Source organism: Silurus aristotelis (genome assembly GCF_946808225.1).
Source record: "Silurus aristotelis genome assembly, chromosome: 4".
NCBI lineage: Eukaryota > Metazoa > Chordata > Actinopteri > Siluriformes > Siluridae > Silurus > Silurus aristotelis.
The window spans coordinates 8,865,912-8,885,277 of NC_139577.1; the positions used below are offsets into that span (position 1 = coordinate 8,865,912).

Sequence of the window (19,366 nt, forward strand, 5' to 3'; positions counted from 1 at the left end):
TCTCCCATGACTCCTCTGGATCATCCAAATGGTCATTGGCAAACTTAAGACGTGCCTGGACATGTGCTGGTTTAAGCAGGGGAACCTTCCGTGCCATGCATGATTTCAAACCATGACGTCTTTACTGTATTACCAACAGTAACCTTGGAAACGGTGGTCCCAGCTCTTTTCAGGTCATTGACCAGCTCCTCCCGTGTAGTTCTGGGCTGATTTCTCACCTTCCTTAGGATCATTGAGTCCCCACGAGGTGAGATCTTGCATGGAGCCCCAGCCTGAGGAAGATTGACAGTCATGTTTAGCTTCTTCCATTTTCTAATGATTGCTCCAACAGTAGACCTTTTTTCACCAAGCTGCTTGGCAATTTCCCCGTAGCCCTTTCCAGCCTTGTGGAGGTGTACAATTTTGTCTCTAGTGTCTTTGGACAGCTCTTTGGTCTTGGCCATGTTAGTAGTTGGATTCTTACTGATTGTATGGGGTGGACAGGTGTCTTTATGCAGCTAACGACCTCAAACAGGTGCATCTAATTTAGGATAATAAATGTAGTGGAGGTGGACATTTTAAAGGCAGACTAACAGGTTTTTGAGGGTCAGAATTCTAGCTGATAGACAGGTGTTCAAATACTTATTTGCAGCTGTATCATACAAATAAATAGTTTAAAAATCATATATTGTGATTTCTGGATTTTTTTTTTTTTTTTAGATTATGTCTCTCACCTACGATGACAATTTCAGACCCCTCCATGATTTCTAAGTGGGAGAACTTGCAAAATAGCAGGGTGTTTAACTACTTATTTTCCTCACTGTAAATCTGCTGTGAGATAGATTGTTAAAAAATTTAGAGCCTTTAAGACAGGTCCTGTCTTTCCAGGAGTTAGGTCAAAACTGGATAAATTAAATGGTAGCACAGTTAAAAAAAGCCTGAACAATTATGACTTTTATGGAAGGGAAGAAGACAAAGCCCCTCATCTCTAAAAAATAACTAAATTATTTAATTACACTTTATATACTATATACTAGTTTAGCAAAATTGTATGTGAAAAAACAACAAAAGTTCCACAAAAATATCCTTTGAAGAGACCAAAGTGTAGATGTTTAGTAGCCATGCAGAGCACTATGTTTGACATAAATCTAACAAATCACATCACTCCAAACACACACACTGTTGAAAATGGTGATGATTATTAGGACTCGTTTCATGCCAGTATGTTCACAAGATAAATGTGAGGCCCTCTGTAATGCACCTCAAGCTGGCATGGCATGCAACTTGACATAATCCCATCGCACACCATAAAACTGACATCTGAATAATGAAACAAGAATAAAAAACAAGGCTAAAGCTCGATTTCCACCATGTTGAGATGCTGTGAGCAGGATCTTTGCGTGCAAACGAATGCCCTCAGATATCATTGAACTGAAACAATAAAGAAGAGTAAAGAAAAGAGTTTCTTTAAAATGATGACTGATAAACTCCAAAATAAAGGTTTAATAATTTATTATTAAAGGTGGCTGTACATGTTGCCAAATTATAGCATATACTTAGTTTTCCCACCTGGTTTCTGAATGTTGGTTAAATAAAAAATGACTACAAATCTGAAATCTGTCACATGATTTGTAACGATGCAGATTTGTTACTGCTTAAAGACATAATTTGTGCTTATTGCCAGTTTTGAAGTACAGGTCCACCTCTACCTCTGACTATTATTATACACTGCAACAAAAATAGTTAAAAAAACGCTTGTGTAGAAAGGAGAGAAAATGAAAAAGAAATTCCTGCCATGCTGATGATTCAGTTTTACATCTTTGCATAGTTACTACATGGGTTTGAAGATCTGAAATAGAACTCAATTTATACCACAGTGCAGTGTACTTATTCAAGCTGAATTTATTGATTACTTCTAAATGACAGCTGATCTGTGGCAGTGGATTTGATGCCCAACAGGATTTAAGCTTTTTAGTTTAGAATAAGGTCATGTAGCAGCATTCCCAATGCTCTATTATTACTTGGTTATCAGTTAAAGTAAATGTCTTTAAATCAAGTGCGTTTCTGTGATTTCTCCATCTGCTTCTCTTGATCTAGCTCAGACATGAGTGGTGCCAGTAACACTCTGGCCCGGGAATTTCTGACTGATGTTCACCAGCTGTGCAGTGTTGTGGCTCAGCGAACAGGGGCACTCAGAGAGGAGGAAGAGGAGGAGAGTCACGTAGTGGCTCTGGGAGAGTACCTGGTCCAAGGCCGTGGCTTCCTGTTGTTAAGCACCCTGGATGCTGTTCTTGATCAGGTCAGTTAAAGCTGAATTTCAGACATATTCAAACCTTGTTCCCCATGAGCCCCACTTCCATGTTTTTATTTATTTATTATTTTTTGATGAAATCCCTTACCCTCTCACACACACACACACACACACACACACACACACACACACACACACACGAAAAGATATGAGAGTTTGCATGAATAGCATTGATTATCTTTTTATAATGGCACCTGTTGAGGGTCAGTATAGACAACCCCAGTTCCAAAAAAGAAAGAGCAGTGTAAAATAAAAACAAAATGCAATTATTTGCAAATGTCATAAACCCATGTTTTAATCACAAAAGAACGAAGAAAATCTGTGCATTTAATTTTTTTTAACACCAGTCTGCATACATACATCTGGGAACTGAGGAGACTATTGCTGGAGTTTTGGGTGAGGAATGTTGTGATACAAGATTCTAGCTGCTCAACAATCCTGGGTCTTTTTTTTTCATATTTTTTATTTCATGATGCACCAAATGTTTCTTTTTTAATGGTGGAAGGTCTAGACTGCGGCAGGCCAGTTCAGCACCCAGACTACAGAGCCATTCTGCTGTAATAGATGCAGGATGCGGTTTAGCATTGTCTTGTTGAAATGAGCAAATAAGCTCTTCCCTGATTAAAAAGTTTTATGTGTGGAAACTAGCTGTATGTTTGCTCTAAAAATGTAATATACCTATCAGAATTGATGGTTCCTTTCCAGATGTGCATGATGCCCATTCTATTGGAACTAATGCACCTCTATACCTCAAAGATACAGGCTTTGAACTGAGTGCTGATAACCAGAGGAGGAGGGATCCCTGGCTTCCATAAAAGGATTTCAACTTTTTATTTATCTGACCACATTTGCACATTGCCTCAATTCATTTTAAATGATGTTTGGCCCAGAGAAGATGTTCACATATGGCCTTTTCTTTGCTTAAAAGAGCTTTAATATAATTCAATTCATTTTATAGCGCTTTTAACAATGGACCATTGCATCAAAGCAGCTTTATACAAATCATGTGGTAAGAAACAATGATAATGATGGCAAGGAAAAACTCCCTGAGATGGCATAAGGAAGAAACCTTGAGAGGAACCAGACTCAAGAGGGAACCCATCCTCATCTGGGTGGCACCGAATGTCTATTTATTACAGATAAACAATGTTGCAAACAACGTGCTGTGCAGTGATGGTGATCAAGTGTGAACTGTAGTCCTGTTTCAGTGTAGCAGACATGCAAACTTCAGCAAACTTGACAACAGATGGATGGCAGTGTCTGTGTTCATAGATTACAGAATCATGCCTGTTTTTTAAGCAGTGCTGTCTGTAGTAGTGATGGGAAGTCCGATTCTTTTTTGCGAATCAGTTCTTTCGGACAGTTCGTTTCAAAGAACCGGTTAAAAAAAACGGTTCACCAGTTCTTTTACGTCATGACGTCATGCATATCCAAATATCATCTCGGCGGATGAACATACACACTAAACACATTTAAATAAAGTCATGTCTATTGCATGAGGGCATATACAGTGAGGAAAATAAGTATTTGAACACCCTGCTATTTTGCAAGTTCTCCCACTTAGAAATCATGGGGGGGTCTGAAATTGTCATCGTAGGTGCATGTCCACTGTGAGAGACATAATCTAAAAAATAAAAATCCAGAAATCACTATATATGATTTTTAAACTATTTATTTGTATGATACAGCTCCAAATAAGTATTTGAACACCTGTCTATCAGCTAGAATTCTGACCCTCAAAGACCTGTTAGTCTGCCTTTAAAATGTCCACCTCCACTACATTTATTATCCTAAATTAGATGCACCTGTTTGAGGTCGTTAGCTGCATAAAAACACCTGTCCACCCCATACAATCAGTAAGAATCCAACTACTAACATGGCCAAGACCAAAGAGCTGTCCAAAGACACTAGAGACAAAATTGTACACCTCCACAAGGCTGGAAAGGGCTACGAGGAAATTGCCAAGCAGCTTGGTGAAAAAAGGTCCACTGTTGGAGCAATCATTAGAAAATGGAAGAAGCTAAACATGACTGTCAATCTCCCTCGGACTGGGGCTCCATGCAAGATCTCACCTCGTGGGGTCTCAATGATCCTAAGGAAGGTGAGAAATCAGCCCAAAACTACACAAGAGGAGCTGGTCAATGACCTGAAAAGAGCTGGGACCACCGTTTCCAAGGTTACTGTTGGTACTACAGTAAAGACGTCATGGTTTGAAATCATGCATGGCACGGAAGGTTCCCCTGCTTAAACCAGCACACGTCCAGGCACGTCTTAAGTTTGCCAATGACTATTTGGATGATCCAGAGGAGTCATGGGAGAAAGTCATGTGGTCAGATGAGACCAAAATAGAACTTTTGGGTCATAATTCCACTAAACGTGTTTGGAGGAAGAAGAATGATGAATACCATCCCAAGAACACCATCCCTACTGTGAAGCATGAGGCACCATCATACACTTCGTTCACCCAGGTTTTCAATACCAATCACATTTTTCACGATCGCAAAATGTTTACATGCCGTCTGTTGCTGATTCCAGGACTTGTTATTTTGCACAATATTCTGTCCAAATCCTTTGGTCACTGTTCACTTTATTTTTGATTGCTGCTACTGCTGAATTGCACAAATTCTGTTTACATTTTTCTGTTTACACTGCACCTTTTTCTGTTAAGACAGGTTTTACTGGCGGAGCTATTTCTATTTTTAATTTTATATTTTGTGTATTGTGTATTGTCCTGCACTGTCCTGTGTTGTCTTGCACTGTCTTGTGTTGTCTTTTGCACTGTTTGCACCAGCTGCACACATGCACTTTATGTGGCGAGGATCTTAGTTCTCGGCCTTGTGTTCTTCTGTTCTGTACTGTTTGTTTTATGTTGTTCTATGTAGCACCTGGGTTCAGGAGGAACGTTGTTTCATTTCACTGTGTACTGCATCAGCTATATATGGTTGAAATGACAATAAAAGCTTCTTGACTTGACTTGACTTGATGTGCAAAACGTTGATGTTTTAAGTTGTTAGTAAATAAACTTAATTTTCATTTAAGTTCTCAGTTCACCTGTGCTCATATATCACCAGCGCAGCACCAGCCTTTACAGTATGTCGAACGCATATGATTCGGAGTCCAAAAAGTGTGTGTGTGTGTGTGTGTGTGTGTGTGTGTGTGTGTGTGTGTGTGTGTGTGTGTGTGTGTGTGTGTGTGTGTGTGTGTGTGTGTGTGTGTGTGTGTTATATCAGACAGCACGCGCACTGCTCGGTAGGTCGCGCATGCTCAGTATCAACAATTCGCTGGTATCAGTAGTATGTCGGACATGTCCGAAAGAAACAGTTCTTGATACAGTACTGGTGACTCGAGAACAGCAGTATGTGTGCTGCTCGGAATCGGCAGGTATGCGCATGCTCAGTGATGATCACTTGTTCAGCAGCATGTTTCAGTTTAATGTGTGTACTGTTGGAGAAACTAGAGAAGAACCCCAATCTCAGGGATATTGATTTATTTTGAGTCGGATAGACGGTCATACACATTCAAAAGTGAGTAACTTGAGTAATTTTGTTGATTAGTGCTGATTTGAGATGCGAACTGTTTTGAACGATTCAGTCCGATTTGGTGAACTGGTTCGACCGGTTCACTAAAAAGAACCGGTTCAAATAAACGATTCGTTCACGAACCGGACATCACTAGTCTGTAGACCTAAAGATCACAAGCACCCAATATTGATTTTTGCTGCTTGTCCCTTACAAATCGAGATTTCTCCATATTCTCTGAATCATTTAGTGATGTGTATTTGCTAATTTTTGTTTTCAAAATGGTTCATAGTCATATTTAACTTTTTCACAGATTGGTTTATAGGTAAATAGGACTGTAAGTTATTTCACCCAGTCATGTTACTGAGCTGTTAACCTGATTAGTTGCAAAATGTACCTCCACCTCCAGAATAAAATATGGGTTCATGAGATTTGCAAATCGTTGCATTATGTTTTTATTTATACTTTACATGCATGAATTTGTTGTATGGAAGGAGAAATATACATAAAATATAACACATAAAAATAGTATATGAAATGTGAGCAGTGTACTTGGATTTGTGTGCAGATGTGTGCAGTTGTTTGTGCAGTTGTTTGTGCAGTATAAGCTAAATGTATTACTGGTTCAGAGTGTCCAAATTGCCTTAAGGAAGAACCTCTTCCTCATTCTCTCTATGTTGGCCTTCAGAGGAAGAAAACACTCCCCTGAACAGAGAAATTAAATCATTGCTGGGATGGCTTACCTCCACTATAATACTGGCTTTGGGCTTGGCTTGGTCATTTATACTGCTTTGTGCTGTTCCCAAACCAGTGTGTGTGTGATGCTTAGGTTTTGATGTTCCCTAGCACCTTAGAAAGCAGTTTAAAGACTTTTAAGTAAGTAAGATTGCAAAGACACCAGCAGGCCTTCTTCACGAATGTGTTCATGTGATTGGACCATGATAATGCAAGCACCTAATTATCGGAAACTGTCCACTCTCTCTACTGGGGCCCCATTGATATTAGGTTGGTGGTAGTTCTTCTCCTGCATTGTCTCCTGAAGTCCATTATTAGCTTCTTTGTCTGCAATGTTCTTCTAGCACCAGTTCTACAGGCTTTTTAGGCAGGTATACCTTCTCATCATAATCCGAGATCAAGCCCACCACAACAGGGTCGTCAGCGAACTTGACAATAGTGGTAGAGTTGAAAGGGGCGTTTCAACATTACAGCTGAAGTCAAGTCTACTGCTGCTTCTTTGTAACAGAAAAAAAAAAAATGGACTGTTTGAAGCATGTGGGAATTATTGACTTTTCCCAAGAAAGGAGAATATCCCCAATAAGACCAGTGCCAGCCGGTCAGTGCAGGCTTTAAGGAACAGACACTTGTTTAATGTTCTGTAGATAGTTTCAAAACTCACAACTTTGGATTATAAAATGTTCTGATGATTTTAAATATGCAGCATTTAAAATTAATCCCACAACAGCTTTTGTAAACACATAGTCTGGTACTGCTGGGTTTAACCTTCTCTCATGAAGCAGAGGAAATTACAGTATTGAATGTTCCCCTGGAGCTTTTCTCATGGCCCTGAGCTTCCTAAACATTGCTGAAGAGAGAAAGTAGAACTAGAGAAGTAGAACTTTTCATGATATTTGTATTCCCTAATTGCAGTGTCTTCTTATTTCAGTTAAAGCAAGCAAGAGAAATGCAACCAAGTATTAAGTCTTATTTCATTTTCTGTTCCTATACACTTGCTTACTTATAAATTCGGTGGTCTGCCATCAAAGGTGCCATGGTTTAAGATGATTAAGATGATGGCATTTTGCTGTGAAAATATCCGGAAATAAAAGCTGCAGTTCTAATCGAATTTTTGTCTTTTGATCTCAACCCCAAATATCTTCAGTGTAAGCTAGCTAACTATTTCATAGTGGTTATTAGCAACTATTGAACATATTTGCTAGCTAGCCAAGTGAGAAACAATGTTGCTAGCTCTTTATTGTTTAATTTAACCAAGATTGTACAGTTAGTTGTATATTGGTATTCATTTTTAAATATATATTTTTTCCGGATTGTCTCACACTGGAACAGCTAGAGCAGGTCTAGTGCATAGTAGAAGTCAAGTTTATTTGTATAGCGCTTTTCACAACAGACATTGTCTCAAAGCAGCTTTACACAAATCAACAGTTAAGGTGAATGGTGTGAATTTGTCCCTGATGAGCAAGCCGTGGCGACTGTGGCAAGGAAAAACTCCCTTAGATGTATATGAGGAAGAAACCTTGAGAGGAACCAGACTCAAAAGGGGAACCCATCCTCATTTGGGTGACATCAAGAGTTTGATCATAAATCATAAGTAGAAGTTGCTATTGGAGCTCATTTTGCTCATATGAACCTTATGGCACATTTCTCTTGGACCAGCATTCCTAGCAATGCATGTAGGTGGTATGAAGCATGCTACAAATAATGGCCATTGAATCTTCCAGCTACTGTTTCCCCGTCAGACATATAGAATAGTGCACAGTGATAGAGCTGCCTGGAAGGCACTTTTATGTCACAAACACGTTTGCAAAGTGAACATTTACTGAATGTTTTTATCAAATAATAATAATTAAAAAAAAACGTTGGCATCATCGTGTGGATATTTAAAAATATTGATCAGAAATTCAGATGAAAGTGGTTCATGAAAGTTTAGAAGATCCCCTTTATGAAGCAAAAATGAATTATTCACCTCTATTCAGATCAGCTGCAGGCTCAGGAACATCAGTCCTTGTGGCAGCAAGTGTAGCCATGTTACGCTCCAAATTACTCACAGTTGCTTTAAGGTCACATTGCAAACTGGAAACATCAATTGGGTGGTAAAACAAACAGGGGAGTGGCACTGTAAATAGATTACCTAAACAGCTACCTATTACAGTAATAGAGTGAAGCACTTCCTGTTGCTCTGGCAACAGTAGATTTTTGAGAGAGAGACAGAGCGAGAGACAGAGAGGTGGGACCAGAGGTGGGCCTGAAATCCATCTGATATTCTGCTGAATGTCTTCACGTAGTGGTGTTTAATCTTAGGTCCTGTATTTATATACCCCCCAAGATTATTTATGTGCATTTGTCTTAAAATGTCTTTCCTTGTTAGGATACCAGGAAATTTTAGGAAAGGTTGGCTTTTCATGTGTAAATGTTTCATGAAACACAAAGGTAGAGGTGGCAAAAGTACACACATCCTTCACTTAAGCAGAAGTTCAGATACTCATGTTTTAAAAGATTTGGGTGAAAGTTGAAGTACTGAATACACTTTTTCACTCAAGTTAAAGTAAAGAAGTTTGGGTTTTGACATGTACTTAGCCAGTAAAAAGTAGCCATTATTGCTACCTGTTTTAGTGTCATGCTGGTAACTGGATCACATCATATTAATATAATAATACAAAAGAATTTCAAATTTTGTTACTTAATGAATTTATCCATGATGAACAACCACCATCTAGAACACAAGCAGAGAAAAGATGATGATGATCAGGTGATCAGGAATGTCTCTGTTCTCAGTCATGTTTACGTTGCTGACTCCCTCTGTCTCATCCACGTTACCCCCAAACTTCTTGTTGCCTTCTATCGCGCTCATTGTTAGCTTCGTAAACTAGCCCACGCCTGTGATGCGTGAGAGCCAGGAAAGATACACCAGTGGTAGATTGAAAAAGCTGCGCAGTGACAAAAAATAGGTCGATGGGTGAAATCGGTGAGCAGTAAGAAGAAGATGAAGAAAATATAGGTGCTGTGTTGCATTGGTAGTGTGCATAGTTTATTTATTTTCTTTTTAGAAATTAGCCTGTTATCTTTAACATGCTTTTCTTTTTAATATTTTACAATTTTCCTTACCTTAATTCACCTTTAACTAAGTCTTGTAGACCTTTTCTTTTAATGTGTTCTATTGTGACGCATCATATAACTGAGAACTGGCTGGTTTATGGGTTTGTTTCTCATTCTTTAGTGAACAAATTTCAGAGGCAGGCAGTTCAGGTTCAGGTTAAACAAAATCGCACAAAATGTGAGATGTAGGTTGTCGAAGGGTCAATAGTTTGTTTGATGCACCTAAACTTAATTTTGAGTGTCATGGCAAAGGCTATGAATACTTATGTACATGCACGTGATTTTTTTTTGTTTGTTTTTGTTTTCTTTTCTTTTTTTTAAAAATTTGCAGATTTTATACAAACCTCTTTCACGTTATCATTATGGGGTATTGTTTGTAGAATGTTGAGGAAAATAATGAATTTAATCCATTTTCGATTAAGGCTGTAACATAACTACATGTGGAAAAAGTGAAGCGCTGTGAATACTTTCTGAATGCACTGTAGATGATGGAGAATGATAAGAAAACATGGTTGTTTGCATCAATGTTCTTAGGAAAGAATTTGGATACATTTCATACTGATTGTGGGGCATGCTGTAATGTTATGTAACTGACCTGTTAAACCCTGACATTAAATTAAAGGACTCTATATAATGACTAAATGACGAATACAATGACTCTGCTAGTAATGTACAACCAAATCAATAACACCAGTAGATAAAACATACGAAATCTTGGATATCAAGAATCTGTACAGGCAAGATTTCGAAATGTTGGAAAACCACTGTAATGTAGCCTCAATACTGGGTAAGAGAGCAAGTGAAGCCATGAACTGAATCAAACTGAATTAGAAGAACATTTTGCCAACAGATCACACAGTCACCTCTATAAAACACCCAGCCAGTGAACACAACAAATAAAGGCATAATATCCTGATTTATTCAGTAATGATGTCCGCTAGGAAGAAGAATAAAGAATTGAGACTGACGATTCAGTAAAACCTGTGCGACACCCACAAAGTGTTTTGGTGGCCACCCTGAAATCTTTTTAAAGGAAGAAGGAGAGAAATCCGGATCAGTAGAATAGTATGGGTACAGAATACCAAACACGGACACTACAGTTCGCATTGATCCAAGATCTTTGAAAAAAGTTTTAAAGCGTAGAAACAGTGTGTGATGTTGAAAGTGGGGTTAGGAATGTGAAGCTGGAGGAAGAGTCCAGCAACCTCACCATAGTCTCTTTTCTGTTTAGAAGAAACAGATGGTCTTAGATCATGTTAGGCATAAGTCTATCCCCTGCTGTCTTTCAGGTGAAGCTCACATTCACATAGCCGATGATGCGCTTGCTACATGACAAAGAAACACTCTAGACATAGTGTAGCCAGAGTGTTATAAAGAGAAAGGAATTTTAATGCTGACAAACTCAAAATGTGACAAAGAGAAGTCTCTTACATAAGACACGTGGATTAAAAATTGACCCAACCAAAGTTCAAGCTATAACACATGCTTAAATATGTGTACTTACTTATATTCGAACCTGAATCGAAAACATTCCCTACCTATTAATTTGGTCATTAATTAGTATTCCACTACTTCAAATTCACGGCTACACAAGAAGCTCTCTGCCATCAACTCGTCATTTATAATTCTGCAACGTTTGTGGATCCACTTTGTTCACCCATTGAAACTCGTGCTTTTCTTTGTTTTTTTTTTCTTTTCTCATTTCAATTTAAATCTTTTTTATTGATGGTTTTTTTTTTTTTTTTTTTTTTGTTAAGTTTGTTTACAATATAAACCTTGGTCCAGAATCATATACTGAATTTTGTATATGATTGATATGATAATAAAATCCACCCATATTGAGAACCAGATGGCAAGTGCTTCACAGGTACTCAATCACTTGAGCCAGAAGCTGGACACCTAAAGAAATCTCTAAAGACTTGGAAAGATGGTGCCACATGTAGCACTCGCTGTGTATATGTTGAATGTTTGTGATTGAGATATACAAATTACTGCACACATTTTATACTGAATTTATATTTGTTATTGTTTTTTTGTGAAATGTGAAAATCTAGGTCAACTGGGACACCAGTCTAAGAACCAAGAGGTTCTTTAGAATGTTGGATCTGGGGAAAAAAAGAAAGGATGGGATAGTAGGAAAAATTGTGTTGCAGTAGGAGTCTCTAGGAGTTCAGGGTAAAAAGTCACCCTGTCTTTTTTTACTGTCTTTATCAGAATGAGAAGTACCTCAATTGGTGACACACACACACACACACACACACACACACACACACACACACACACACACACACACACAAACAAGTATAAATTTTTAAATTAATCTTCCAAGTGCATAAACAAATATGACAGCAAGGCAGAAGAAAATACAAGGGGTAATAAAAGGTGCAGAAATTAGGGGTATATGCAGGCAATAGAATATATAGGAATAATTTCCTATTGCACATTAAAATCTAGTCTCATTGGGAAAACATGCACAGAGATATAGTTATGTTAATTAGTGGGATTGCCTATGGGAAAAGCTGTTTTTGTGTCTGAATGTTCTGTTTCTCAGTGGTCTGTAGCTGTTTCCTCATTCTGGAAGAGTACAGTTGCTTAAGTGAGGGCAGAGGAGCACCAATAATCTGCATTGTCAGTGTGTTTCTGGCAGGATTATATATTAACATGTGTATATCGATATAACAGTGGTGTATTTGTTATTGTGGTTCAGGTCCATTATGGTTTGTGTCTCCGGTGTTGTATGCGCAGTGCTTTAAATTCAGTTCACACATGAGATTTGCTCTGTTAATAGTAATGAGCGAGTCAAGGTGTTGTTGCTCTGTCAGTAATTTGATCTACCAGGTTTGGCAACACTGAAAAAAATACCTGTGCCTGTTCTGTTTTTTTCTTTTGCAAATAATTCACTTGGTTTTCACCTTTTGGTATGCATTTAAGATGTTGAAAAAAGTTTAGCTTATTTATATTACTTTTCTAATTGTTCTGGGTCTTTTTTTTATTAATATTCTCACTTCAGTATTGTATCAAATCATTTTAAACACTTAAATACAATTTAAGGTCAAACTGAACCTATAGCAAAATGTAAAAAACAAACAAAAAAAATCGAAGAAAAAGAAGAATATAATATTATAGGTTTGCGTCTGAGAACTAAAAGCTGCTTTTTTGCCACCAGTAGTTTGAACAGCAGAACAGATCACCAGGTAGAGTAAGGGGTATGTTTAATGAGTTCTTTTATTGACCGGGATAAAATGGCACTTAAAAGATTAGAATTTTGAGGACCAGCTCTTCTGACCATAGTTCATGAACAATCAATGTGACATTTATATCATTTATATGGGGGTTGTTTCCTTTTTATTCTCAATTTTAATTGTATTTTATGTGTGTATAAATATATCTATTTATGTGTCTATATTTGTGTATCTGTATTTTTTTATGTGTACCTCTATACACCTTTCTGCACATCCTGCTTAATATCTCACATCCATGTGTATGTATGTATATCTATATCTATACATATATGTATGTATGTCTGCACAATTCTCTCTGCCATGGCCTTATAAACATTTACGTGTACTTTTCTATCGATCTATCGATCTATCGATCTATCTAATTCTGTCACTTTCACAATCGGTCCACGATGCTGCCCAATGTGGCTCCTGAATCCACAGTCTCCTCTATTGCTGACTAAGGCATATTATACTTAATACATCTCTGGGTTGCTCACATGTATTTAAACTTTCAGACTCTGTGAACACAATGAGAAATGTGTATACTCATTGCAAATAAGCTGTTGGTGTGGCGTATGTCACACAATGTTTAGAAAGTAAGAAAGTAACGATTTTCCTTTTGAGCTGAGAAAAAGAAAAAGCTGCTATACTGTAGCTACCTTCCTTTTGTGTTTCTGTATTGCTAGTGTGTAATTTAGGCCACACATAAAGGCACCACTATGTTTGGTTAAAATTGTGTATTGTAGTGAATGTAGTTTGTAATGGTTTACCCCCCACCCATATTTACTTTTAATTCACACATGCTGGAACACTTTCTCTCCTCCGTGTGAAAAATGCTTTCACAGAATGACCAGGGTGGAGCTAGTATTTAGGCACTGTCTTTCACCGTCTCATGTCTAAACACACGTCTCAATGTAGTCAAGTAGTTACTGTGCACTTGTGTGTAATTTTGTTGTTATTCTGCGTATGATATGTGCCAATTGCTCCAGACTTAGAAAGTGAATGTATTTGTAAGTCTTCTGTTTTTTATTTTTTTTTTTATAAGAAATTTAAATTTTTTTATTTTATTTTGAATATTAATTAATATTTATTTAAATTAGAAGCTGGTGTTCCTGGCCCGGACATACAAAGTGGATATAGAGAAATCTTTTTTTGACCTGGAGCTTTAGTTGATTTGATTTTTTCTTGTTTTTTGTTTTAGGAACTGACGTGTCGGGAAGAGCTGCTCACACTCTTGCTATCACTGCTACCATTAGTGTGGAAGATTCCTGTTCGGGAACAGCTCCCTGGTTAGTGTTGACCCATTTTTTTATTAGCTCTTGGTTATTCAAATATATTGAAGATAATATTTATTGAGTTGTCTATGGCTTGGATTTAATTTATGAAAGATCATTTGCCGAAGAAGAAGAAGATTTGTCTGTCATTAACAACAATAAATAGTGTTAGTATTCATGTTTTTTTGCTTTATGGAAATATATGAAATGTTTTTGAAGGAACCGTCATTGGTATGAATTGTTTAGCAGCTTTTGTGCAAATCCGATGTAAGGAATTCACTTGCACTGTTTCTGTTTATATAAGGTATTTAGTACTTGCATGCTAATCTGTTCTAACATGTGCCTCTTACATTGTTTGCTTATTAGTTCCCATATTTGTGTAGCCTTTTCCCCCAGAAACATGCGTGCAGAATACGTTCTAACAACCAGATTAAATACGATTATTCCAGTTGCTCATTAATCATTCACCTAATTTTAGGTTTTTGGTTGTATATTACCGATAGCATTTATAATCCAGTGTTGTTTGCAAGAAAAGTAGAATTAGGATCAAAATTTTACTAATATTTTGTTTTGTTTGTTTGTTTGTTTTTTAATCTTCGTAGATTTCATCCTGCCTTCACTCCTGGAAGTGCGTCTTTGCCGAGAGAAAAAAGCTTCCACTCTGAATGTGGGAAAACAGAATGCACAGAACTCTGGAAAGCACTTCTCTCACAATTGGAAGGCACGGCATATACGAAGGACTGCTCAGAGATATTCATCAAGTGATGCGCACAAATCCCAGATCTCCACATCTGATTCCGATTCAAACTCTGATGAAAAAGCAGCCAACACATGGTCCAAACACTGTAGGTCTCCAGGCTCGTCGAGTCGGGCTGGTCATCAGCATCGCCAGTTAGTTATTCTTTTGCAGCAGCCATTGCAGTATCCTTGTGTGGATGGCATGAGCAGTTTTGAAAGGCCAAGGCCGTCAATGAGGCACTTTGAACCATTGCCACCTGACACTGAACTCCTAACTGATCCTACAGCCTTTTCTATTTTAAGTAATATTGCAAATTCACCATTTGACCTCTGTCAAGTGTTATTGTCCTTACTGGAAAAAATCTGCAAATTTGACATGACTATAAATCACAATCCAGGCTTAACTGTTAGTGTTGTTCCCAAACTCACTGAAATTCTGACGGAGTTCTGTGACTGTTGTGGCCCGGGAGCAGAAAGTGATCGTGAGGGAATAGATGAGCTAGCCGCAGGCTGGGCAGAGGAGCCAGTTGCTCTTGTTCAGCGAATGTTGCTACGCACCATCCTGCATTTAATGTCATTAGATATTGGCCAGAGTGAGGTGCTACCAAATATTCTGCAGCAAAGCCTGAGTGATGCTCTTAGGGCCATCCTGAAGATTCACACCTGCCTTGATAGGCAAGCCAACCCATTTGCTCCTCGAACCAAAAAGACTCTACAAGAGGTGCAAGAAAACGTTTCTATTTCCAGTCACCGTCACCAAGCTTTGCTGTTGCCAGAGCTCCTTGAAGGTGTCCTTCAGTTTTTGCTCGGCTACTTAGAAGCCTCTGCCCCAAATCCTTTCTTTTTCAGTCAGGCTCTTGAATTAATTCATGAGTTTGTGCAGCACCACGGCCTTGAGCTTTTTGAGGAAACTTGCCTTCATCTAGAAGCCCTTGCTAATACGTGCGATTCTGAGATGAGTGGTGACGTCTCGGAAAGATTGAATGGTATTATTTCTGGTGTCCTTAAGATAATCAGTGTGGTGAAGCAAGTCAGATCAGAACAAATACACCAGACATCATGTGCACGACGTCGTCACAGACGCTGTGAATATTCCCAGTTGCTGCACCATCACCATGACACCTCAGGACTGCCTGCCACTGCCTTCAAGCAGGAAACTCAACACCAAATTGGGGATCGGACTGAGGATAATGGCTGGCAAGTGTGCTACCCTGAACATGTTTGTATTCTGGCTGTTTGTGCTCATCAGTGTTTGCGACTACTTCAGCGCCTCTCACCCTCTGGACCTGCCGTGCTGCAGATACTGGCTGGCGTGCAAGCTGTTGGCATTTGTTGCTGTATTGATCCACGTTCAGTGGTGGCTCCTTTGCTTCATGTATTTCAAGCACCAAGTCTGTGCACCTATCAGTCCTATATTCTCAATGTACTTAGTAGGCTTGTGCTGGAGCAGCTGGGAGGGGAGGAGCCCTCGCTGAAGGCCAGAATTACCTCTTGCGATATCTGTATCTTGGACAGCAGCCAGAAACTTGATATTGAAAAGATCTTGCAGGAACGTGAGCTGGGAAAGGAGTTAGCCTCCTCCACTTCTCTCTGTTCTTTCTACCAATCACAGGGGGCTTTACCAAGTAGAGGGTTTGAAGACCTGCTTTGGAAATGGGATGCTTTAAAAGCCTACCAAGAAGTAGTCTTTAGTGAAGATTGGCAGCTGAGTAAGCAGATTGCCAATCACGTATGCCAACTGACCTTAAGGGGAAATGCAGTGATACAGTGGAAGATGTACACTTACATTTTTAATCCTATGCTCCAGAGAGGTGTCGAGCTAGCAGGCCATGCTAATAAACTAGGTGTGTCCAAGACATGTAGTCAGGTCTGTAGCCATCACACCCACCTCCTCCCTGTGGAAGTGCTGCTTGTTTATCTTCAGGTGCTGCCCTGCTTACTCAAGTCAAGGTACGATTTCCTTTCCTTTCTATTTTTGTTACACCTTTCTGTGTTTTCTGATAGAGATTGAAACTATTAAATATAACATGAGCTGACATTTTAGCAAAACTTAGAGTTGTAATGCAAATGATATCTAAGTAATATCTATATCTGAATAAAACTGATTTATACTGTGCTGCATGGTCATTATTTATCACAATTGCTTTATTTGATTCTCATTGAATCCCTTCTGCCCGCAGCACAGTGGTGCGTGACATTTTCCTGAGCAGTGCTGGACTAAACCAGATGATGGAGATGATCTACCTGGATTCCACTAGACCTTGGGCTCTTAAGGTGTTTGAGACACTGATTTTAATTGGCTCTGATCCTCAGACAGAAGCTGCCCTACATGGGCTGGTTAAAGCAGAAGACCAAGAGTCTCAAGGGGCAGGAGATGGTCCACAACATTTTAGTAAATATCATGAGGATCTCAAAGAGACATATCTAAATTGGAGGGGCAGAAGCAGTACGAGTGCAGGAATCAGATGGAACCATGAAGGATCATATTTGAACATTGTTAACCTTTTTTTGTGTGTGGCTTTCTTATGTGTGAGCAAGGAGCATGAATGTGAAAGCGACTCTACTAATGAACCAGGATATGACAATGCAGCCAGTGGACCCCAGGGCGAGCAGTTACCTTTCCTCCTACCAGATAGAGTGGCATTGCCATCTAAGGAGCAGGTAAGGCGAGCAGCAGATGTGTGGTCTGTATGCCATCGGGTGTATCTGGAGTGCCCAGTGTTCCAGAGACAGCTGCTAAGGTTTGGTGGCCTGAATGTGTGCTGTCGCCTCATGACGATGATCCTTCAGAATCTTACCTCGAAAATCAAATCTCAGAAAAAGAGTGACAGCAATGGCAAAACAAGCCCAGTACACTCAGTGTCTTCAGCTATAACACCAATACAGACTGCTCTGGAGGATGCATCGGTTGGGACACACGAAACACAACAGCTAAATCTTAATAATTCTTTAAGTCCTGGTCATAAGGACGTGAAGACCAATGTTCCAGCAGACAGGCTGGAAGAAGAGTGGCCTTTACAATGTATACGCCTGCTGGAAGCACTTCTGTCCATCTGTCTTCACGGCTCTAAGTCAGGGCAGAAACCTGAATCTAACATTTCATTTCAGGTAGATCAAATATAATTTTTTAGTAATTATTTATACATTTTTTTCTTTAAACAAATGAAAAAATGTCATAGATGAGTCATAGATGAATGTCATCAGTCATAGATGAATTCACCCCATGGTGTAGTTTTATTAAGCTGTATTAGACTTCAAATCTTATTACTGGATTTTCTAATAGGAGCTTTTGACCAAACTCCATATTTCTTTTCTCTCCCTTATGCACTCCTTTCCTCTCCCTCTCCCTCTCCCTCTCTCTCTCTCTCTCTCTCTCTCTCTCTCTCTCTCTCTCTCTCTCTCTCTCTCTCTCTCTCTCTCTCTCTCGCTCTCTTTCCTCCCTCTCTCTTCCTCTTTTATTTTCTCTCTATTTCTCTCTCTGTCCATCTATGTTCCTTGTTCAAGGACCCTCTGTGTGAGGTGAAGAATCAGCTGTCTCTCTCTGGAGTGCTGAACTCTGACTTGGCTATTCCCCTGTTTGACTGCTTGTTGCGTGTTGCACTGGTTCAGGTGTCTGCCCCAGCCACTGCTATTGAGGAGAAACCTGAAAGGGTAAGTGCTTTTCTTGCTAGCCTGTTAAATTTACCTCAGATGTAATAAACTCAGGACTAAAGTTTAAAGTCTGTACCAACTGGTGCCTGTTCACGAAGCAAGATTCAGTATTGCTTGGCTTTTTTTTCTTTGAACAAAAAATAGCACATGAACTAAAACATTATCTAAACCAATTCATTTACGAATTTATTTATTAAAATCATAGTGAAATGTATTTTATTTTTAATTTTTTATATGTTGTAAACATTGATCAGACATGTTCTAATACTTTATTAATACTTTGACATTGCTAACTGGCCTGCATACATGAATCAAACCTTTGTTCATTTATTAGTGAGTGAATTCCTGAGGCTTTGACCTCCTCTGTCTTTACAGGCTACAGTCAGCTGATTTGGTCTTGTGACCAGAGTGTTTATTTTACTTATCGTAATTTTCTTCAGCTCAAATGAGAAAGAACACTACAAAAATTGTTGTTGAATGCTAATTAAAGTATTATGCATGCGTACATGTATGATTATAAATCAGATATTCTTTAAAGAGTTCAGACTGTTGTACCGAAATGTTTTTACTCGTCTCAAGCTTTCGAGTTTCTTATTCTCTGGGCAGACCGTTTCGTTTCTTTCCTGGATTAAATGCACAAAATATAAAAAAAAATTATAGAAGCCAACAGAACAAGTTGATTCCAAGCCTGAAAAGAGTCAAGCATGTCTAAAAAAAAAAATCGTCATATGTTGGCTTTATTGTAATCTTAGTTATAGAGATTAAAATAATATATTTAGGATATTGTTTCTTGCTGTCATTTTCACAGTGTAAATTGTCCAGTAAATTGTTACTGGATATTTT

General features: G+C 38.6%; 1 protein-coding gene across 6 annotated transcripts in view; it reads left to right on the forward strand.

Annotated features, from left to right (window-relative positions):
• Positions 1 to 19,366, forward strand: part of lyst (lysosomal trafficking regulator) — a 93,770-nt gene that overhangs the window by 16,986 nt on the left and 57,418 nt on the right. For all 6 annotated transcript variants that reach the window (XM_083539823.1, XM_083539826.1, XM_083539827.1 and 3 more), the window contains exons 4-8: positions 2,077 to 2,278; positions 14,062 to 14,149; positions 14,737 to 16,822; positions 17,053 to 17,980; positions 18,377 to 18,523. In XM_083539823.1, the coding sequence (XP_083395949.1) occupies positions 2,077 to 2,278; positions 14,062 to 14,149; positions 14,737 to 16,822; positions 17,053 to 17,980; positions 18,377 to 18,523 (3,451 nt within the window). The remainder of the gene's footprint in view (positions 1 to 2,076; positions 2,279 to 14,061; positions 14,150 to 14,736; positions 16,823 to 17,052; positions 17,981 to 18,376; positions 18,524 to 19,366) is intronic.